This window comes from Prunus dulcis, chromosome 8, assembly GCF_902201215.1.
Source record: "Prunus dulcis chromosome 8, ALMONDv2, whole genome shotgun sequence".
Taxonomy (NCBI): domain Eukaryota; kingdom Viridiplantae; phylum Streptophyta; class Magnoliopsida; order Rosales; family Rosaceae; genus Prunus; species Prunus dulcis.
In genome coordinates this window covers 6551702-6573647 of record NC_047657.1, presented here as the reverse complement: position 1 = coordinate 6573647, position 21946 = coordinate 6551702, and the positions used below count along the sequence as shown (strand labels likewise).

Genomic DNA, 21946 nt, shown 5'->3' with positions numbered 1-21946 from the left:
TGATTCTCTGTAGCTAGTCGACGAGAATTGGTTCTTCGAGAGTGAGTAACGGAGCGCCTTTCTTCATGGTCCTCATTGTGTGGATTATCCAACTGGCCTCCCTGGGGTCCTAGCCTTTCGAGAACGCTTCTCTGCGAGTAGACAGCTGAACGCCTTTCTTCGCGATCCTCGTTGCGATGGTTGTTTGGCTGACCTCCTTGGGGGCCTAGCCTTTGATGCACATTCCCTGCGGGCCCAAGCGGGCACGGACGTCGAGTCGTCCACCGGCGCGTTCGTCCAGCCTTCTCTCCTCGCCTGGTTGTCCAAGGCCAAGGTTTTGAGCAACGCCTATTTGGTTGATGAGCTCCCTCATTAGATTGCTTTGGTCGTCCATTCTCTGAGCTAGCTGGTCAACTCTTAGATTAACGTCTGCCTGACTTCGTGGATCGGGAGGAGGGAAGTGCGTGGAGCCCAACTGCACATGGGCTAGGTTTTCATTGGAGGTGTATGCAGTCGCGTGTGTCGCGCGTGGAGGCAATGAAGGGAATGCTTGGAGTTGCTCCAAGCCCGGCCCCGGGTCGGCGGTGGTAACGAGTCCACCTTGATGGGAAGTTCCACCATGTTCTGCGGCGGTGGCCGGTGCGGTGGTGAGAGGTGGCGGCGCCACCATGTCGATCGCGGGATCGTGGGTGGAGTGGCTTTGGGCCGTCGTGGATCTAGCCATCGCGGCGGCTTTGCCTCTCGTGTTCATGCTTCCAACCATGGTTGTTTGGAAGGCTTCGATGGATTGGAAAATAGGAGGAACGGATTCCTTGAGCACGCGTTGAGTATAACTCGTGCTCTCAATGAAAGCACTAATTTGTGGGAGCAAATTTCCCCACAAGAATATTCGCCCAAGATTCCTTCGTCTTCTCCGCCTCTCTTTCTCCCTGCAAAACAAATCGGAGTAAAAGGACCACACCGGGGGGGTGTTGGCCAAAGGCCCTCCGATGCCTAAGTTAGGTAGGGTAATTCAAGGAAAACCGGATGGCCGGAGCCGTGTGTGGTGGCGGGAGCCTTGTGTGAGAGAGAGAAAGAGAGGGGGTAGCTAGGGTTTTTGAGAAAATAACTTCTGTAGAGTTTAGTAGGAATTTAGGCGTACCTCAACCCTTGTGTATGGCTATACTTTTATAGAGGTCTTGGATGCTAGGGTTTCAGAGGAATAATTCCGTAGATGGAAGGGAATTATTCCTCCCCTTTTTGGAATTGATTTGATTAATTAGGGAATTGATTAATTAGGGTAAATCAAATCCCTAATTGTGGTAGGTATCAATCAATCCTGATTCAATTTAGGCAATTCCTCATTTAATTGGGGATCGTGGTAATTAACCAAATCAAATCTCAACCTAATTAGGTAAAGTTCAATTTAATTGGATAATTCCCAATTAAATTGAGTAACTCCTAATTAGGTTGATTGATTCCCAATTTGATCAAATAATCCCCAAATGGCAGGAATTATTTGACCTAGGGTTTGATTTAATTAGGTTCCCACAATTATCACAATACAATTTGACTAGGTGTGAGTGCTTGATGCCCATGTATTGTAGGATGGATTTTAACCAAGTCAGGAAGTTGCAGCCATATAAAGGTACTCAGCTTCTGCACTAAAGCGTGACACAGTTGTTTGTTTCTTGGTCCTCCAGGAGATCAATGATTTTCCAAGAAATACACACTACTGAGTAGTGGATCGTTGAGTGCTACGACATCGAGCCCAATCTGCATCACATACATTTAATTGAATGGTGCTGCTTGCAGAAAGAAAGATACCTTGCCCTGGTATGTGTTTGACATAACGCAAGACTCGATATGCTGCCTCTAAGTGTGGAGTTTGTGGATTCCATGAACTAACTCAAAATGTGGACTGCATACGTCAAGTCATGTCGCATGATAGTCAAATAGATTAGTCGCTCAACAAGTCTTCGATAAGAAGAAGGGTCACTAACCCAATCACCTTCATCTTGCTGAGAGAGAGATTCTACTCCATTGGGAAGGTTGATGGCTTCACATCAAGATATCCAGCATCTTCAAGTATTTCAAGAGCATACTTGCTTTGTGAGAGGTCAATTCCTTTGCTAGAACGGGCTACCTCTATGCCCAGAAAATATTTCAACGGACCAAGGTCCTTCAATTTGAATTCCTCCATTAGGAATGACTTGGTCTCTTCAATTTCTTGTAGGCTGTCTACTACCAAAATAACATCATCTACATAGGTAAAAAGGGCTATGAATTTTCTACCTTGGCTTCGGATGAATAAAAAATAATCGGCTTTGGATTGTTGATAGCCAGCTTGCATAAGGATGGTAGAGAGCTTAATAAACCATTGACGCGAGGCTTGCTTGAGCCCATACAATGATTTATGGAGTTTGCATACTTGTGTCTCCCCCTTTCATCTGACACTTGGAGGTAAGGACATGTAGACATCCTCATCAAGGTCACCATGAAGGAAAACATTGTTCACATCAAGTTGGTGAAGGTGCCAATGCTGAGCGATGGCAAGGAGTAAACGAACAGTGACAAGTTTGACCACGAGGGCGAAAATCTCATGATAATCTAAACCTTCAACTTAACTATATCACTTAGTGACCAAGCGAGCTTTGTAATGCTCAATGGAACCGTCAGGATTCAATTTTATCTTGTAGACCTATTTACAGCCAACAGGTTTCTTGCCATGAGGAAGAGGGTGAAGAGACCATGTGCCATTGGCTTCAAGGGCAGCCAAATCTTGCTCAATGGCAAGGCGCCACATGGGATCATGAATTGCCTTAGCGAAGGAACGAGGCTCCATTGCAACTGAAAGAGAAGTAGTAAAAGCATGATATGTGGTCGACAAGCGTTCATAGGTAAGTACATCAGAGAAGGGATAAGGGGTACTTTTACTTTTAGTCAACGCCGAGTTAGATAATGGGAGAGACCGAGAAGGAAGATTGATGTCAACATGATACTGGCTGAGATAACTAGGTGCATGTGTCGCATGCTTAAGCCATCGGGGAGAGACCGGTGCAATTGAGGGAGGTGAACCCATCGATGATGGAGGAGGAGAACCCGAGGCATTGAGTGATGATGATGACTTGAAGAAATCAGGGGAGGAATGCTCGGGTATAGTGGTGTTTGAAGGTGTGGAAGGCATAGCAATAGTGTCATCAGAGATGGATTCTTGGGCTTGGGGGAGCGAGAAGAGTTTGTAACGAAGAAGGAAAAGGAAAAATGGTTTCCTGAAATGAAACATCATGTGAGGTAAAAAAATTCCGTGTGTTGAGATCATACACTCAATAACCTTTCGTGCCATATGGATATCCGAGAAAAAGACAGCGGGTGGCCCTAGCATCAAACTTGATTGGTCGATGGGGATGCGTAGAAGCAAAGCATAAACAACCAAACACTCGTGAATGGTCATAAGCTGGTTGTATATGAAAAAGTGTTTCATATGGTGTTTTACCCTTAAGAACATGAGTGGGCGTTCTATTGATGAGATATGTGGCTTGAAATAGTAAGGCTCATGCTACATTGAGTAGGTGTCGGTGTTTTCTCTCTACGACTCCATTTTTTTGAGGAGTAGAGACACAACTAGTTTGATGTAAAATCCCTTTATTAGAATAGAATTGTGTCATCATGAATTCTGGGCCATTGTCACTGAGAATGGTTTTAACTTGCGAAGAGAATTGTGTTACAGCAAAATTGATGATAGTGGTGAGATGTTGATGTGCATCTGATTTATGATTCATAAGGTAAAGAAATATTGTGCTCTGGTAATCGTAGGAACATGATAGCCCCCCAAATATCAACATGAATTAACTCAAATTGGACATGTGTATTTTGTGGAACTCAAAGGAAATGGAATACGCGTCTGCTTCTCCAATGGACAAATCAAGCAATCATTAATATCACACAAATTCATGTATTTAACAGAAAGGGAAAGAGCACGCAGGCTTTCATTGGAAAGATGACTAAGGCGTTGATGCCAAAGTCGAGATGAAATAGGAATGGCTGTTGAAACTAAATTGCATCCGGTTCTCTTTGTAGTATCTTATTGCATCACAACGATCACACTTAAGATAAGGATTTTTGGGTGAGAAATTCCTACCAGAATTGTGTGTGTGATCCTTGACTGCAAAGGCTGCTACATCGGTGAGTGCGGGCTTGGAACCTTGGTTTGAGACTGCTCTCTGCTTCTCATCTTGGATAATGAGTGAGTAGGCCTTGGTGACAACAAGAAGAGGATCGATAAGCAAGATTTGACCAACGACAGCATAGGCATCATCGAGTCCCGTGAGAAACTTCAAGACTTCCTTGACAGCCCCACATGCCCAAGTTGGAATGTGATAAGTGTATTATTTCCTATAGTTTTATACTTTTTATATATAGGTTTTGTAGGGAAAGTTAATTAAAAAGAGTATTATTACTTTACTTTCTTTATTTTCAGCTATTCTACGCTCTTGGAAGGATTTCATCTGAAAGTGGACTGTTCGAATGAATTTTAGTGCAAGGCCAATTGTAAAGAAAGCTAAGACATTGAAGATCATTGTATCAAAGTTTCATAATTTTCTACCGAGCCAAATGCTCCAGACCTGCAAGTCAAGACAGCCTAAGTTGAAATCCCATTAGAACTGCACTGCTGTGGAAGATTGAAGATTTGAATAGCTTTCCAATTTTTCCTAGTGGCGTGTAATATATGCTTGGAAAGCTTAGAGATAAAGCTACGTTTCTCATATTTTTCCAGAATTTTCTAGGAAGTGGAACGACCCCAAAACGTGCATGCAAGTTTGCTGACGTGTTTCCTAGTCAAAGAAGGATTCTTTCCTAGTTTGTTTCCTTAATTGTTTGAGATTTTGTTTTGCTTTAGGAGAGTTTTTCTAGACCCTCTTAGAGTAGGGTTTAGTTATTTTACACTATATAAGGTCACCCTAAGGATCTCTTTAGAGGATGATATTTTCTATCATCTTCCCATATACAACTTTCATACACCCACAAATATATCAGAGAGAGAGCCAAGAATTTGTTGTCGCTGTGTTGCTGTGAGAATCCAGAGATCAAGTCCATCTGCCAAATCGGTTTTATGACAACAATTCTCTTGTTTATCTTTTCTTTTGTCATGAACTAATTTTCCTTGCTAGGGCTACGATGTAGCCTAACCATGAATACTTAATTTTATAGTTATATTAATTTTTTATTACTATTCTATGTTGAGTATTTGTTATTGTTCTTAATGCTTTGAATATCTGGCCAATATTTAATTGATTTGATGATCCAAGCGGAGACCAAGAGGAGATGTTTGGTGTTTGCTTCTTATAACAGATACCATGTCTTTAATGAGTGCCCGAGAGGGACTAACATGACTCATGCAGTTTTCTTGCAGGTTCTCATAGAACTTAATGGGTTTTTGATTTTCTAAATCCGTTGCTCGAGAGAGAATGGGTTGTTAATTAAGAATACTTGTGGTTGAGCCCGAGAGGGGATATCGAATGAATTAGGAGAAACCAATTGTCAACATGGGTAGTAATTAGAGTTAATTGGCTATAAGAATTAAGTGGAATTAGTTATGGTGAAATCGGATGCTCTAGTGTCTCATCATCTTGATTTTCCAACATTAATTAAATTGCTATTTTTCATAATTGTTTTAGCTTACTTAAATCAATCAATCTTCTTAATCAAATGTTCAAATAAATTCTAAATTAATCATAATTGGTTGTTAATAGGAAATTACAGTCTTCGTGGGAATGACACTCTACTTATTTCTATATTACTTGTACGAATTGTGTGCTTGCAATAATTTCACAACAAGTTTTTGGCGCCGTTGCCGGGGACTGTTTTATTTTCTATTAATATCAATATATTTTAATTCGGAGTTTAATTTGAATTTATTTTATTTTTTATTTTTAGGTACGTTGAATTTTTCCGACACCTCCACCTATGGCGGACGAAGCAGAAAGAGCAGTGAGGGAATTTGGCCCCCCAGTGGCAACTCCCTCAGCGATCCGATGTCCTGCTATTACAGCCAACAATTTTGTGATCAAACCAGCCATGACCACCATGCTGCAGAATTCATCCGTATTTTGTGGGATGATTTATCTAAGAAATTCCTGGCTAAATTTTTTCCACCAGCCAAAACTGCAAAATTCCGACAAGATATTGTGTCATTCGCTCAATATGATAAGGAGCCTCTATATAAACCTGGGAACGATTCAAAGATTTATTGCGCAAGTGTCCTCACCATGAGCTACCAACCTGGATTCAAGTTCAGACTTTCTACAATGGGTTGAGTCAAACAAGCAGGACATTAGTTGATGCAGCTGCTGGAGGGGCTGTAATGGCAAAAATGGCTACCGAAGCATTTGAATTATTGGAGACCATGGCATCCAACAACTACCAATGGCTGAGTGAAAGAATGAATCCGAAACCAGCAGGGGTCTTGTAAGTGGATTCCATGGCCTAGCTAACAACACAAATTTCTAATCTTACTAAAAAAGTTGATTCTTTAAGTGTTACTGCTATAAACACTAATACTAATTTTGGTTGTGAATTTTGTGCAGGCCCTCATCCAAGTTCAGAGTGCACCACAAGGAACCCATTCGCGTCCGTTGAGCAAACAAATCAAGTTGCAGAATTTAATCGACACAGGAATGATCCTTATTCCACATGTACAACCCCGGTTGGCGAAACCATCCAAATTTTTCATGGAGCAATACTCAGAATGTGCAGAGACCACCACCTGGCTTTTTGGCTCAAGAGAAGAAAATAAATTTGGAAGAATAGGTTACCCAGTTGACTATGTCTACCACCCAATTTATGACGGAAACAAAAACCCAGTTTCAGAATAAAAGCGTTTCTATTCGAAATTTGGAGATGCAAGTAGGCCAGCTAGCTAATATATTGAGTGGAAGAAATCAAGGAGTATTGCCAAACCAACCCGTAATTAATCCGAAAAATCAAGAAACAAGTAATGGCAATCACAATTCTGGAAAAGAAGCAAGTAAATACAGCGGTCAACTTGGAAAAAGAAAAATTAGAAAAAGAGTAAGAAGCTGAGAAATCCCAAGAAGAAGAAAATTATGCTGTTATGCTGACTCCTTCTCCTCCATTGAAGCCATATGTCCCACCGATCCCTTTTCCGCTGACGCTGAAGAAAAATAAAATTGATGAGCAATCTTCTAATTTCTTGGAGACGTTCAAAAAGGTGCAAATCAACATTCCATTCGCTTCAGCTTTGGAACAAATGCCAAGTTTTGAAAAATTCATGAAAAACATCCTCTCGAAGAAAAGGAAATTTGGTGATCATGAGAAAATCCAACTGAATGTAGTGCCATCCTGCAATGAAAGCTTCCACCAATGAAAAAAGATAGAGGGAGTTTTAAAATTCCATGCACTATTGGAAATAATTTCTTTGAAAAAGCTTTAAGTGATTTAGATTCTAGCATTAATTTACTACCTTTATATGTTGCTAAAAAGATTGGTATTAGTGAAATTAAACCAACTACTATCTCTTTGCAGATGGCGGACAAATCAATCACATATTCTGATGGAATTATTGAAGATGTTCTAGTAAAAGTTGATACACTCATATTTTCGACTGATTTTCTGGTTTTGGATATGGAAGAAGATTCTGAAAAACAATTAATTTTGGGTCGTTCATTCCTGATTACTGGACGACCTCTGATTGACGTGGAAGAAGGGCTACTAACTGTCAGAATTGGGAATGAAAAAGCGACATTCAAAGTTTGTGAACCAATAACATTTCACGGAAAAGCAAAGGAAAATGAGACTCTGAGCCATCCATTGGTACATGCCTCCATCTCCAAAGTTGACAAACCAAGGGTTCCCGAATCTACCTTGTACTTGGATGAACTAAAACCATATGACCCAGGAAGGAAGGAATTAGAGGAACTTTAAAATAAATCATACGAGAGTGCGAGACTTTTCAAGGACCATACAAAGAAGGGGCATGACTGTGACGGTACAACCTTCAAAGTCAAGGGCCATAGCTTAAAACCACATGTGGCAGCCGCATTTCTTAAGGATGAGACCAACATCCTTCTCAATAATCCCAAATAACGCATCTGAAAGTCGGGCTATTGACTCTAAACTAAGCGCTTGTTGGGAGGCAACCCAACTAGGTACCTTCGTTCCTTATCTTTTTTAATTTTCGTTTGTGTGTTTCCCACGTTCATTGCTTTTACTATTATTTGTCCTTACTATCATTTTATTTTTAAACATTGAGGACAATGTTTCGTTTAGGTTTGAGGTAGGTAACATTCGTTTTATTTTTAATTTTTTCGTTTTTAGTCTTTTTCGAGTCATGCAAAACATTGGTGTTTATGTTTCTATAATACTGTTTTAATCTGTGACGGATTTGAAGATTTGGCCCAAGTGGCCTTCTTTGATTTTTCGTGCTGAATCCAACCATATAAGGCTCGTTATTCTCTGACTTTTAGTTTGGAAGTTACAGCTGTTTTTCTGAACAGGGGTCCGGAACTCGAATTTTTCTGCGATTCTGTACTGTGTTCTGTTTTCATGCTGTTCTAGTTTGTTTTCTAGTATTTGGTCTAAATAAAAGTTGTGCGTTTCTTTGTCTTTTTCTGAGAATATAAGGCTTGTCAAAATCCATGCAGTACTTTAAGAGATAATTGTTGAAAACTGATCTGAGGTCGAAATTGAAAAGAAGCAGTTTTTTTCGAAATGTAAATTCTAGTTAAAGCTATTACTTTTTCTTGCTAATAGAGATGTATATGCCATGTTTTGATCATGAATGCTTTACTAACGCGTTGCCATGAAGGGTTATTGCATTATAATCTTTGCACTTCACAATACCATACTCGTAATGTTTTGGTGGACAAAGTTGCTATACTCGAATAACTGTGAAATATTAGTGGAGACTACCTTTGTGAGATAATTGAACCAAAAGCCATTCTTTGAGAGGCTTTTTATTGTTTCTATTCAATAAACACTCTTCGATTTTATTCTTAATTAGATTGCTCTCATTAGGTTTGTATTGGATACTAAAGAATTTTCTCATTTTTGTAGGTACGTCACTTCCAAGTTGGATGGACCATGAGAGATGATGTTAGGCTATGCATGTTTTCACCTTCTAAAAGACCTTTCACCCAACCCTTTTGTATGCATCGTTAACCCCTTTGTAACCAAATACTTAGCCTTTCTTTCATTACCCTTATTATCTTTTGACCTATATAGCCTATTTCTAAGCCATACCTTATAGCTTAGGATATGCCAAAGTGATGAAAATAAGAAGGTTGAGCTCTATTACAAAGAATTGGCGTGTACCGAGGTATTTGTGCAAAATTGCAGCCAAAAAAAAAATGGTATTTTGCAATTCAAAAGAATAAAAGTTCAAAATCACTCCAAATGGAGTAGGAAACATGCACAATCCCTGGACGTTGAGTATTACAAAAAGTTCAAAAAGAGCTGTCCGTGTATGTGATCATGAATAATACTTTGGTATGTTCCAAGTTTTTGTTATTCCTTTCCTTTCTTTCTTAACCTGAACCTGGCTTTTCATTACAACCAAAGTGAAAGACCTAACTGATCTTTTGGGAAATCTTACTTGGAGGTGAGGTATGTACTCTAGTTCTTAGTATTCGATTCTTTTCATGAGACATTATTTTCAGAAATTGACATTCTTCAAGCTAAGTATATGTGTTAATATTTGATTTCCATTACATAACTTCATACACATATGTGACATTTGAGTGTAAGCCTAGGATTTTGAGAAAAAAAAAAAATATATATATATATAGAGTGATATCCTGTGAGGATTAGAGTCAAGGCGAAATAATTCCATAGCGTTCGAGTGTGGTTGTCTTTAGGCGTTGATGTTATGAGTTTTGGTATTACACGTTGCACTATGATGCAATTTACTCAGAGTGGCATATCTTTAGTGATGCAAATGTGATTGGCATGCATTGATTTTTATTAGCCTGTTAAACTGGTGTCTTTAACGACTTTGTTTTGTAGTAAACGTTTGTGGGTATCGTGACTGGTAAACCCTCAGGAGACACAACTCCTACTAGGGACACCTAGAGGTTTAACGGCTTGTGGCACATGCTAAGTGCCATCGAGTTTACCTACGAAAGTGGTTTAGTTAGTTTTTGTTTTGTGTTTGTTTTAATTTCTAGTTTTGCTCGAGGACTAACAAAAGATAGGTTTGAGGTAGTTTGATAAGTGTATTATTTCCTATATTTTTATACCTTTTATATATAGGTTTTGTAGGGAAAGTTAATTAAAAAGAGTATTATTATATTATTACTTTCCTTATTTTCAGCTATTCTGCACTCTTGGAAGGATTTCAACTGAAAGTCGACTTTCGAATGAATTTTAGTGCAAGGCCAATTGTAGAAGAACGCTAAGACATTGAAGATCATTGTATCAAAGTATCATAATTTTCTACTAAGCCAAATGCTCCAGACCTGCAAGTCAAGACAGCCTACGTTGAAATCCCGTTAGAACTGCACTGCTGTGGAAGATTGAAGATTTGTGCAGTTTCTGATTTTTCCTAGGGGCATGTAATACATTCTTGGAAAGCTTAGAGATAAAGCTACGTTTTTCATATTTTTTCAGAATTTTCTAGGAAGTGGAACGACCCCAAAACGTGCATGTAAGTAGGCTGACGTGTTTCCTAGTCAAAGAAGGATTCTTTCCTAGTTTGTTTCCTTAATTGTTTCAGATTTTGTTTTGCTTTAGGAGAGTTTTTCTAGACCTTTTTAGAGTAGGGTTTAGTTATTTTACACTATATAAGGTCACCCTAAGGATCTCTTCAGAGGATGATATTTTCTATCATCTTCCCATATACAACTTTCATACACCCACAAATATATCCACTACTACAAAAAAGCAAAAAGACGACGGTAAATCACCGTCGTGTATTCAGTTTTTCAATGGTTGTGGAATCCACCGTCATCTTTTCCATCATAAACCACGACGCTAAATCACCGTCGTTGTTAAAATATACAACGTCATCAACAAATACAAAATGACGTCTTTGTACTGCAAAAAGATCTAAAAAAGCAGTCGAGGATGAGAATAGACGACCAACTCTCTAAAAAAACCGTCGTTAAAAAGGAAAAATATGACACATAACAGAACAAGGCCGCAAGATAGACATACAACGACGAAAATTAAAATAAGACGCCGTTAAATATCATTTTCACGACAATAAAAAATATGACGTCTTTAAATACATTAGAAGACGACGTTATTGATTCCTACTACGTCGCCTATATAAAACAGCCGTCGTAAAATAAATTTTCCACTTCGATTTTTCTATAAAAGATGACGTGGAAATAGTTGTCAGTGTCATTATTTACGACGTATGTATTTATAGAGTAGACGTTGAACAACGAAACAACGTCGGTTACAAATATATGAGAGTCGTATTACAAAATTTATACGTCCTATTTTTAGAAACAAACAACGACGATAAATATTAGACGTTGTTAAATAAAACAACGTCGAAAACAAATAAAAACAGACGTGTTTAGTCTGCTAAAGTTTTAAAAAAATAGTCGAGGATGAGAATAGACGACCAACTCAAACAAATCACCGTCGTTAAAAAGGAAAAATATGACACATATTAAAAGAACAAGACCGCAAGATAGACATACAACGACGACAACTAAAACACTACGCCGTTAAATATAATTTTCACGACAAGAAAAAATATGAGAGTTCAGGGTTTTAGGGTTCAGAGGGTTTAGGGTTGTTTAATTGGGAAAAACACTGAAATACACTGAAATACATTTGCTTTTCCAAACCCGATAAAAAAACAAGCAACGTATGTATTTATAGAGTAGACGTTGAACAACGAAACAACGTCGGTCAGAGAAATCAAACATGCAATTAAACAAGCAAATAAAAAAAAGACTATAATTTTAAAAACAACTTTGTCAATTTTCAGACGACGCTAGAACGACTGACGAACCGTCGTGGTCTACATATTTAACCACGTAAATAAGAAGCTACCGTCGTCTTATTTAGTTGAGGTAGTTGTCTTCAAAGTTGGAAACTTTCCCTCTTTGTCTGTATATTTTATCAAACTTGGAAAGAAGTAAAATGATTTTGGCTAGAAAAAAGGTAAAAAGATTTTTCAAACAAAAAACGTATGAGCATGCAAAACAGTAACCAAAATAGTGAAAATGAAAGCTTACCTTTTGCGTGCAATGAAAGAAAGAGGAAGACGATCGATCTTTAAGTTCAGAGACGACGAAGAAGACGAGAGGAAGACGATGAGATACTCTGACAGTGCTCTGACAAGGAAAAAAGACGAAAAGTTTTCTCTGGGAGATTGAAATTTTTAATCGGGTTTGGAAACAGTGCATGTGTAAGTCAGGTAGACGAAAAGTTGCTTACATATAAAACCATTTCAAAAAAATAATACGGCGGTTACATATAACTACGACGTATAAATTACAAAATACGACGGTACATTTAACTTCGGACGTGGTAAATAAATACGACAGTAGTGTTGTAGGTACCGTCGTAGTAAACTCAAAAATTAAAGTACATAAGTAATAACTCGCGTCATGGTAGATTATTTAACACGTCGTTTTTATTAATTTACCGACGTGGATTTATGTAATATACGTCGGTCATACCGAATTTAAACGGCGGTTTTTTTGTAAGGACCGCCGTTGGTTTTAAAAATTTATTCTATAAATTTGTCGCTTTCATTCATTTTCGGTTTACATTTAGGGTTCCAAGTTCTTCCTCTCTCAGAGACACTGTCTCTCACATCTCAAAGACAATAATTTGGATGTCTTTCTCAAAGAGAAATTGAGCTTACTCGCATCAAATCTATGTCCACAAGAAGAAGCTTGTCAACTAGCCTTCTCACTTCCTTGATCAAGCCTGATAGGACACTTAGTGCTTCTGAATACTCCTTGCTTTCCATCAAAAGAGATGCAAGCCTGGCCTCCACTCGCTGTCGAAGGAAAGTTCGCTTCTCAGGGAAATCTGAAGATCAGATGTGCTGGAATGAAGAAATCTGAAAATCAAAGAAATTTAAAATGAAGGAAATTAATGTTCTGGAATATGTAAATTTTCTTTTTTGGATGACAGATTTAAATAAAATAAGAATATAAAAACAACGACTGTTTTTGTATTACTGTCGTCGTTTTTCGTCGTCTTAAGTAAGACTAAGACGACGTAATATATTTGTTGAGCGACGTTGATTTGTTTTTTAAACGTCGTTAGGTATAATATAACCGTCGTTGAAAATTGTCTCTCTGATTGCAAATTTGCAACGACGTTAGGTATAATATTTGTAGATACACAAAAGCACACACATCATCAACTTCCAAAAAATTGTCTCTCTGATTGCAAATCTGTGTCATCTGTTAAGATTATGATGTGGAACAGAGTTCCATCTGGTAAGATTTCGTAACCCTTGGGATCTCAGAAAAATCTGGTTATGTCGGCGGTTTTCTATATAAACCGTCGTGGTTATTTCAATTCTTGTCATTAAGTAGATCTACCGGCGTAGGATAAGAAAATCAAAGAAAAAAATTGTTAACAAAAATTCTTATTAAGACGACGGTTTAAATTAAAGGTACGACGTATAAAATGAATAAATACGATGTTAAATTTTATAGTACGATTTAAAGATAACGTCGTAGAACTATACGATAATGACGTCGATATATTTATATTTTCTGTCGTTGTACATTAATTTAATACGGCGATATTTTGTATTTTAAAGCCGTGGATTTGTTTGTAATTATACGGCGTCTTATACAAAAACCTCGTCGTGTTATTTTATGAGTAAAAACGGCGGCTTTTATTGAAATCGTCGTCTTTACTTTCTACGTCGGTCGATTCATAACTTCTGCCGTTCTTTGTTGGCTTTGATTTTACACTGCGGAAATCTGTTTCAAATAGACGTCGGTTGTTTAATTAGGTACGTCGTTGTTTTTGAACAGCCATTTGAATCTCCATTTTTAGTTGTCTAAGGTGGTATTACACGACGGTGTTTTTAGAACCGTCGTCTTTTTAAAAACCACGACGGTTTTCACTTAGACCGTCGTTGTTTTCTAGTCGTCTTTTTCACTTTTTGTAGTAGTGATCGAAGAGAGAGCCAAGAATTTGATGTCGCTGTGTTGCTGTGGAGAATCCAGAGATCAAGTCTATCTGTAAATCGGTTTTATAACAACAATTCTCTTATTTATCTTTTCTTTTGTCATTAACTAATTTTCCTTGCTAGGGCTATGATGTAGCCTAACCATGAATACTTAATTTTTATAGTTATATTAATTTTTAATTACTATTCCATGTTGAGTATTTGTTATTGTTCTTAATGCTTTGAATATCTGGCCAATATTTAATTGATTTGATGATCCAAGCGGAGATCGAGAGGAAATGTTTGGTGTTTGCTTCTTATAATAGATACCATGTCTTGAATGAGTGCCCAAGAGGGACTAACATGACTCATGCAATTTTCTTGCAGGTTCTCATAGAACTTAATGGGTTCTTGATTTTCTAAATCCGTTGCTCGAGAGAGAATGGGTTGTTAATTAAGAATACTTGTGGTTGACCCCGAGAGGGGATATCGAATGAATTAGGAGAAACCAACTGTCAACATGGTTAGTAATTAGGGTTAATTGGCTATAAGAATTAAGTGGAATTGGTTATGGTGAAATCGGATGCTCTAGTGTCTCATCATCTTGATTTTCCAACATTAATTAAATTGCTATTTTTCATAATTGTTTTATTGTTTTAGCTTACTTAAATCAATCAATCTTCTTAATCAACTGTTCAAATAAATTCTAAATTAATCATAATTGGTAGTTAATAGGAAATTACAGTCTCCGTGGGACCGACACTCTACTTATTTCTATATCACTTGTACGAATTGTGCGCTTGCAATAATTTCACAACAGAATGGAACATAGTGCATCTCGCTCATCCCAGAGGCCTTTAATAAGCACCAATGTTCATACTTCCTTGGACACAACCATGTATCTATTGCTCAATGTGGAAGAGGTGAACATTGTTCTTGTGGAAAAGTGTTCCTTCAGGTCATTCCAAATTTCACAAGCAACATCAATGTAAATTACACTCGCACCAATTTCATCTGAGTTGAGAAGCCAAGACTTGTTGCAGCAGTTTCATTGTTGGTGTTTTGTGGGGGAGGCGTTGAGTGGCCTTGTGATGGTTCCATCGATGAAGCCCTCTTTGTTTTTAGCATTGAGGGCCATGGACATAGTGCGGCTCCAAGTGTATTTTTTTTATTTATTGAGTTGTTGGGAGACAATAACAGCTCCAGGTTGATCGGAATAGTGGAGATAAATAGGATGGCTGGGATCCTCATATTTGGTTGCCTCAGGTTTGACAGAGGGATTCTTGGTGTTTTCCTCCCCCATGGATGTTATCAAAAGGAAGGATGACGACTAGGGTTTAGTGGCAAGAATGGTGGTTATCAAGAGCCCTATCGCTCTGGTACCATGCAAAAGACTCAATAGCCTGTGAATGAATTGGTGAATATTATTGAGTAGGATACTAGTCTTTTAATACAATAGTAGTAAATTGAGATTAGACCCATAAAATTCATCTTTAATCATCTACAGCCTTTTTTTGATATATTTAAAATTCCCAATTTTTTCAAATAAAATCCGATGATTAGGATCCAAGTAAGCAAGTTACCTAATCTAGCTTAAAATCTGATTTATTATATTTTTCGGATTCTAAAACTACCCCTATTTACAAATTAACGTGTTTTTGGGGGGGGGGGGGGGGGGGGGGGGTGGGGGCGGTGACGTAACTAATTACACACGTTGAATTTAGAAAGATCTCCAAATTGTTGTAATGGATGTAGGAATTAATTTAGAAACTTATTTGAAATTAAATATTAAATTCAACATTAACGAATTAGTAATCTATGAGTGATTAACGCTTTGGTTTATTTAATAAAAAAATTATGCTATTTTCCTTTTATGAATTATACTACTAATAATCTATTTTATTATAATTTTATGAATAATAGGTACATTCTGATTATGTTGAAAAATAATTTGATAATCTATATATTTTTTGTTTTATGAAAAGCATTTTTTTAAATGAACCTATTTTTTCTCTAAATAATGTAAATTTTTTTTTTTTACTCTAAGTAATGTACCTTTTTTTTCTCTAAATAAAGTACCTATTACTTGTTTTATGAAAAATAATTTTATCATCTTTTTATTGTTTGTTTTATGTAAAACAATTTTTTTTAAATGAACCTATTTTATCTCTCCAAATAATGTTATTCTTACTACATTTGTATACAACATTCTCATACCATCTTATGTGGCAGATAAAGTGGACAACCACATCAATTAAAACGTGTCAATAAATTATAAAAGAAAATAAAATGTTAAATTAAGAATAATGCTACTCGTACCACATTTTTATACCACAATTGTATACCACATTATGTGTCAGCTTAGGTGTTATTGCCATGTCAATTAAATAGCCAGATATGTTAAAATTTCTTTTTAATTTTCCAAATGTAATTATGTTACTTAAAACTTATTACCTCTTATTACTTACCCTCTTTCTCCCACCAACCCCTCACATCTAGAATAGAGGGAAGAGAAGATCTGAACTAGAGAAGTTAAAGAATTCATATGGAAACAATATAAAGTAATTTTCTTAATTCAAGGTAGGGTCATTATTTTGAATGGAGCCCCTTGACACTTCCTAGGAGTTGTCCACTTTACTTTGGTTCATAACAATAGATTAATAAAATTTATTTAGATTTCTTTTAGTTTATATCAATATATTGAGAGATCTGGATTGTTGTTTGTGTGCCAAAGAGGAAGGGAGTGGAGTGTAGCTGGAGCGGCTGTGGAGAGGCAAGCATCAAACCTTAGGGTAATTTCTCGATAGTTTTTGTTTTTTAATTTTTTGTTAATTAAAAATAATAAAAAGAAATAATAATTCGAATCACCTTAGATGATGTGGATTAGGGGTGGCAATTTCGGACACGACCCGATACACGACTCGACACCGGCACGAGAAATTAGCGAGTTCAACCCGCACGATAAAAAAACAGGTCAATTTCGGGTCAACCCGTTTAATAAACGGGTGGGTTTCGGGTCAAGCCGCTAACCCACTAAAAAATAAAGACAAATGGAGACTTCAACACACACACAAGGGGTTTCGAACACTTACCATCCACATTTCTCTCAAACATCTTATCCACCATATTACAAACAACTTTGTGATTTTATGGTATGCCTTTTGATATTTATAATGTTTCTTTTTCTTTTGAGTTTTCCTTTCCCGTCTCTCTTCTCCTCTTTTTTTTTTTCTTTCTTTTCCTTCTTTCTTCTCCTCTATCTTTTTTTTTTTTTTCTCTCTTTTCCTTTCCTCTTCTCTCCTTTTTTTTTTCTTTTTTTTCTTCTCTTTAGTTTTCTCTCATCTCTCTTTTTTCTTTCTTTCTTTCCTTCAATATTCTCTCCTCTCTCTCTCTCTATTTTTTTTCCTTTCTTTTCCTTCTCTCTTCTCTCCTCTCTCTATCTTTTTTTTCCTTATATTTTCTCTACTCTCTCTATTTTTTTTAATTAAAATTTTTTCGGTTGTGAGTTTTGTAACATGCATGTTATTCTTTATGAACCCGTTACACGACTCGAAACCCGCACGATAAAAGACGACCCGAACCCGACACGACACGTTTATTAAATAGGTTGGGTTCGAGTTGAGCATTCTTAATACGTTTATTATCCCGACACGATACGAACCCAACACGACACAACCCATTGCCAGCCCTAATGTGGATGTCCACATCAACTGTCACATAAGATGGTATACAATTGTGGTATAAAAAATATGGTAGCAGCAGCACTACCCTTAGATTAATTTAATTGATGTGGTTGTCCATCTCATCTACCATATAAGATGGTATGGGAATGTGGTATACAAACGTGGTAAGAGTAGCATTACTCTTTCTTTTTCTCTAATAATGTACCTAGTAAAACAATGTACATATTTTTCTAAATGAACCTATTTTTTCTCTCCAAATAATCTATCTATTTTTTCTTCTCTAATCATTTACCTAGTATAATGAACCTATTTTCTCTTTTCAAATAATGAACCCTTTTTTTTTCTCTAATAATTTGCCTAGTATAATGAACCTATTTTTATCTCTAAATTTTGTATCTATTTTTTTTTCTCTAAATAATGTACCTATTACTTGATGTATGAAAAATAATTTGATAATCTATTTATTGTTTGTTTTATGAAATTTTGTTTTAAATGAACCTATTTTTTTTCTCTAAATAATGTACCTATTTTTTTCTCTAATAATGTACCTATTGTAACGAACCTTTTTTTTCCCCCCTTCTAAATAATGTACCCATTTTTAATTTATGAAAAATGTGCAGAAATTTCAATTATACAATGTACCTATTTTTTTGAAATTAAAATTAAAATTTTTTATATTGTAAATATTACCTATATTTTATTTTGTAAATAATATATCTATATTTTTATAATTATGTACCTAATTTTAATGTATGAAAAATGTACAGAAATGTCAATTACGAAGTAACTGACTTTTTTTTTTGTAAATAATGTACCGATATTTATATTATTTTTAGGGAGATTTAGTTTTAAAACACAATACAGTTTACTAATTTGGAAGATACGAATACAAAGTTCATCTAATTAGTATAAGGCCAAAGACCAAATGTAGTACCTAATTTTACAAAAATATCATTAAAAAATATCAAAATTACATACAATGTCACTCCTTCTAAGGCAAGCATACTATGCCACATGTCCATATCTAGCCAACCATCACCGCCAAAATCCTGCCGTCGGCCATCACTGCCGGCCACCACCGTCGGAATCCCGCCGCCTGCCACCACCGCCAGAATCCTGCCGCCGGCCACTTGCCACCACCACCGTCGCTGGCTTGCCACCATCTGCAGGGGACCAACTCTGTTGCCCTTTATTCACCTTTTAAAAATAAGATTTTGTTTCATTGAATGGACTCGAACCTTGACCCTCAAAGGAGGAAGACTCACTCACAAACCACTACACCAAACTTGATTTTGTAATATTTATTCAGTTATACAATGTTTATATAAACAATCAACGTTTAAAAAAAAAAAAATCATTTCAACACTTATTCACACAAAAAGTGCAAATAAAAACATAAACTACAACAAATATACAATTAGAAATCAATTGTGTTTATAAAAAAAACAAAAACAAAAACGAAAACAGCTACAAAAAAAAAAAAAATTTTATTTTATTGAAGCAAAAATTAAATTGTAAGCAGTTTCCAAAATTCCAATTTTGAGTTCCCTTACTCTTGGGTAGTTGTACTCTTCTCTTGCCCACCCAATTCCTCATATGGGCAGTCTCTACTCTTCAAATTGGTGAGGTTGAAGGCAAAGGAAAGAACAAAAATCAAATTGTAATTAAATGAAAACTGCAATGCAATTTCCAAAAGTCCAATTTTGAGTTCCCTTGCTCTTGGGTAGTTCTACTCTTCTCTTGGCCACCCAATTCCTCATCTAGGTAGCCTCTACTCTTCAAATTGGTGAGGTTGAAAGCCAAACAAAGAGCAAAAATCCAATTGTAATTTCCAAAACTGCAATGCAGTTTCTGAAACTGCAATGCAGTTTCTGAAACTGCAATGTAGTTTGTGCAAAACTGCAATGTAGTTTGTGCAAAACTACAATGCAGAACCTGTGTAAAATTTCACTGAACTAAAGCTTAAATGGTATTGCAGAATATCATATGACAGTGATGACATCAACCATTTCCAAATCAAGACAAATGCGTAGTAAGTGAGCTTTATACCATGGAAGAGTCGTTTATTTCATACAGAATAGCAAGCTCTCAGTAGACATAAACAAGGAATAAAAATGAAGCAATTCAAATTACCTTCATGCACTAGCCAGCCCACATATCACCATATCTTCCAATTGGCTCACCAATACCCATGAGTCCAAAGTACATTGCTGGTCCAATCAGTTCACGGTTGAATGCCAAGTTCATACCACACATAGGAAATAGAGTTCCCCCAGGTATGGTCTGAACTACATCAACTAACCTGAAAAAATTCAAGACGAAATGAAAAGGCAATTATGTAAAAAATGGCTTTTTAGTAGTAATTAGGTCCAGTTGAAAAGGAAAAGAAAAGGAAAAAAGAAGCATACAATCACTACTACAAAAAGTGAAAAAGACGACCAGAAAACAACGACGGTCTAAGTGAAAACCGTCGTGGTTTTTAAAAAGACGACGGTTCTAAAAACACCGTCGTGTAATACCACCTTAGACAACTAAAAATGGAGATTCAAATGGCTGTTCAAAAACAACGACGTACCTAATTAAACAACCGCCGTCTATTTGAAACAGATTTCCGCAGAGTAAAATCAAAGCCAACAAAGAACGGCAGAAGTTATGAATCGACCGGCGTAGAAAGTAAAGACGACGATTTCAATAAAAGCCGCCGTTTTTACTCATAAAATAACACGACGAGGTTTTCGTATAAGACGCCGTATAATTACAAAAAAATCCACGGCTTTAAAATACAAAATATCGCCGTATTAAATTAATGTACAACGACGGAAAATATAAATATATCGACGTCATTATCGTATAGTTCTACGACGTTATCTTTAAATCGTACTATAAAATTTAACATCGTATTTATTCATTTTATACGTCGTACCTTTGATTTTAACCGTCGTCTTAATAAGAATTTTTGTTAACAATTTTTTTCTTTGATTTTCTTATCCTACGTCGGTAGATCTACTTAATGACAAGAATTGAAATAACCACGACGGTTTATATAGAAAACCGCCGACATAACCAGATTTTTCTGAGATCCCAAGGGTTACGAAATCTTACCAGATGGAACTCTGTTCCACATCATAATCTTAACAGATGACACATATTTGCAATCAGAGAGACAATTTTTTGGAAGTTGATGATGTGTGTGCTTTTGTGTATCTTCAAATATTATACCTAACGTCGTTGCAAATTTGCAATCGGAGAGACAATTTTCAACGACGGTTATATTATACCTAACGACGTTTAAAAAACAAATCAACGTCGCTCAACAAATATATTACGTCGTCTTAGTCTTACTTAAGACGACGAAAAACGACGACAGTAATACAAAAACAGTCGTTGTTTTTATATTCTTATTTTATTTAAATCTGTCATCCAAAAAAGAAAATTTACATATTCCAGAACATTAATTTCCTTCATTTTAAATTTCTTTGATTTTCAGATTTCTTCATTCCAGCAAATCTAATCTTCAGATTTCCCTGAGAAGCGAACTTTCCTTCGACCGCGAGTGGAGGCCAGGCTTGCATCTCTTTTGATGGAAAGCAAGGAGTATTCAGAAGCACTAAGTGTCCTATCGGGCTTGATCAAGGAAGTGAGAAGGCTAGTTGACAAGCTTCTTCTTGTGGACATAGATTTGATGCGAGTAAGCTCAATTTCTCTTTGAGAAAGACATCCAAATTATTGTCTTTGAGATGTGAGAGACAGTGTCTCTGAGAGAGGAAGAACTTGGAACCCTAAATGTAAACCGAAAATGAATGAAAGCGACAAATTTATAGAATAAATTTTTAAAACCAACGGCGGTCCTTACAAAAAAACCGCCGTTTAAATTGTAAAATCAACGTCGGTATGACCGACGTATATTACATAAATCCACGTCGGTAAATTAATAAAAACGACGTGTTAAATAATCTACCATGACGCGAGTTATTACTTATGTACTTTAATTTTTGAGTTTACTACGACGGTACCTACAACACTACTGTCGTATTTATTTACCACGTCCGAAGTTAAATGTACCGTCGTATTTTGTAATTTATACGTCGTATTTATATGTAACCGCCGTAATTTAAAAATTAAAATCCCCGTCGGTTATATTAAACCTAACGACGTTAAATGAAAAGATTCCACGTCGTAAAACAAA

The 21946-nt window shown here is 36.5% G+C and overlaps 2 protein-coding genes across 2 annotated transcripts in view; both read right to left on the bottom strand.

Annotated features, from left to right (window-relative positions):
* Positions 1 to 1993: 1993 nt before the first annotated feature.
* LOC117638345 lies at positions 1994 to 3145 on the bottom strand. Its single transcript, XM_034373477.1, has 2 exons — positions 2668 to 3145; positions 1994 to 2220 (listed from the first exon to the last, which is right to left on the bottom strand). The coding sequence occupies exons 1-2, from the start codon at positions 3143 to 3145 to the stop codon at positions 1994 to 1996; spliced, it is 705 nt and encodes a 234-aa protein (XP_034229368.1).
* Positions 3146 to 19902: 16757 nt separating this feature from the next.
* The window catches only part of LOC117638344, a 6610-nt gene continuing 4566 nt past the window's right edge, over positions 19903 to 21946 (bottom strand). The window contains exon 2 of the mRNA XM_034373476.1: positions 19903 to 20062. Coding sequence (XP_034229367.1) covers positions 19903 to 20062 — 160 coding nt within the window. The remainder of the gene's footprint in view (positions 20063 to 21946) is intronic.

What these genes read in the sequence shown, in the direction of transcription:
- LOC117638345 (XM_034373477.1), bottom strand. Translation starts at nt 3,145, where the DNA reads ATGCCTTCCACACCTTCAAACACCACTATACCCGAGCATTCCTCCCCT. An exon ending in TGGCAAGAAACCTGTTGGCT is followed by an intron (nt 2,221 to 2,667) that starts GTAAATAGGTCT and finishes TTACCTATGTAG; the next exon opens with ATGATGTTATTTTGGTAGTA.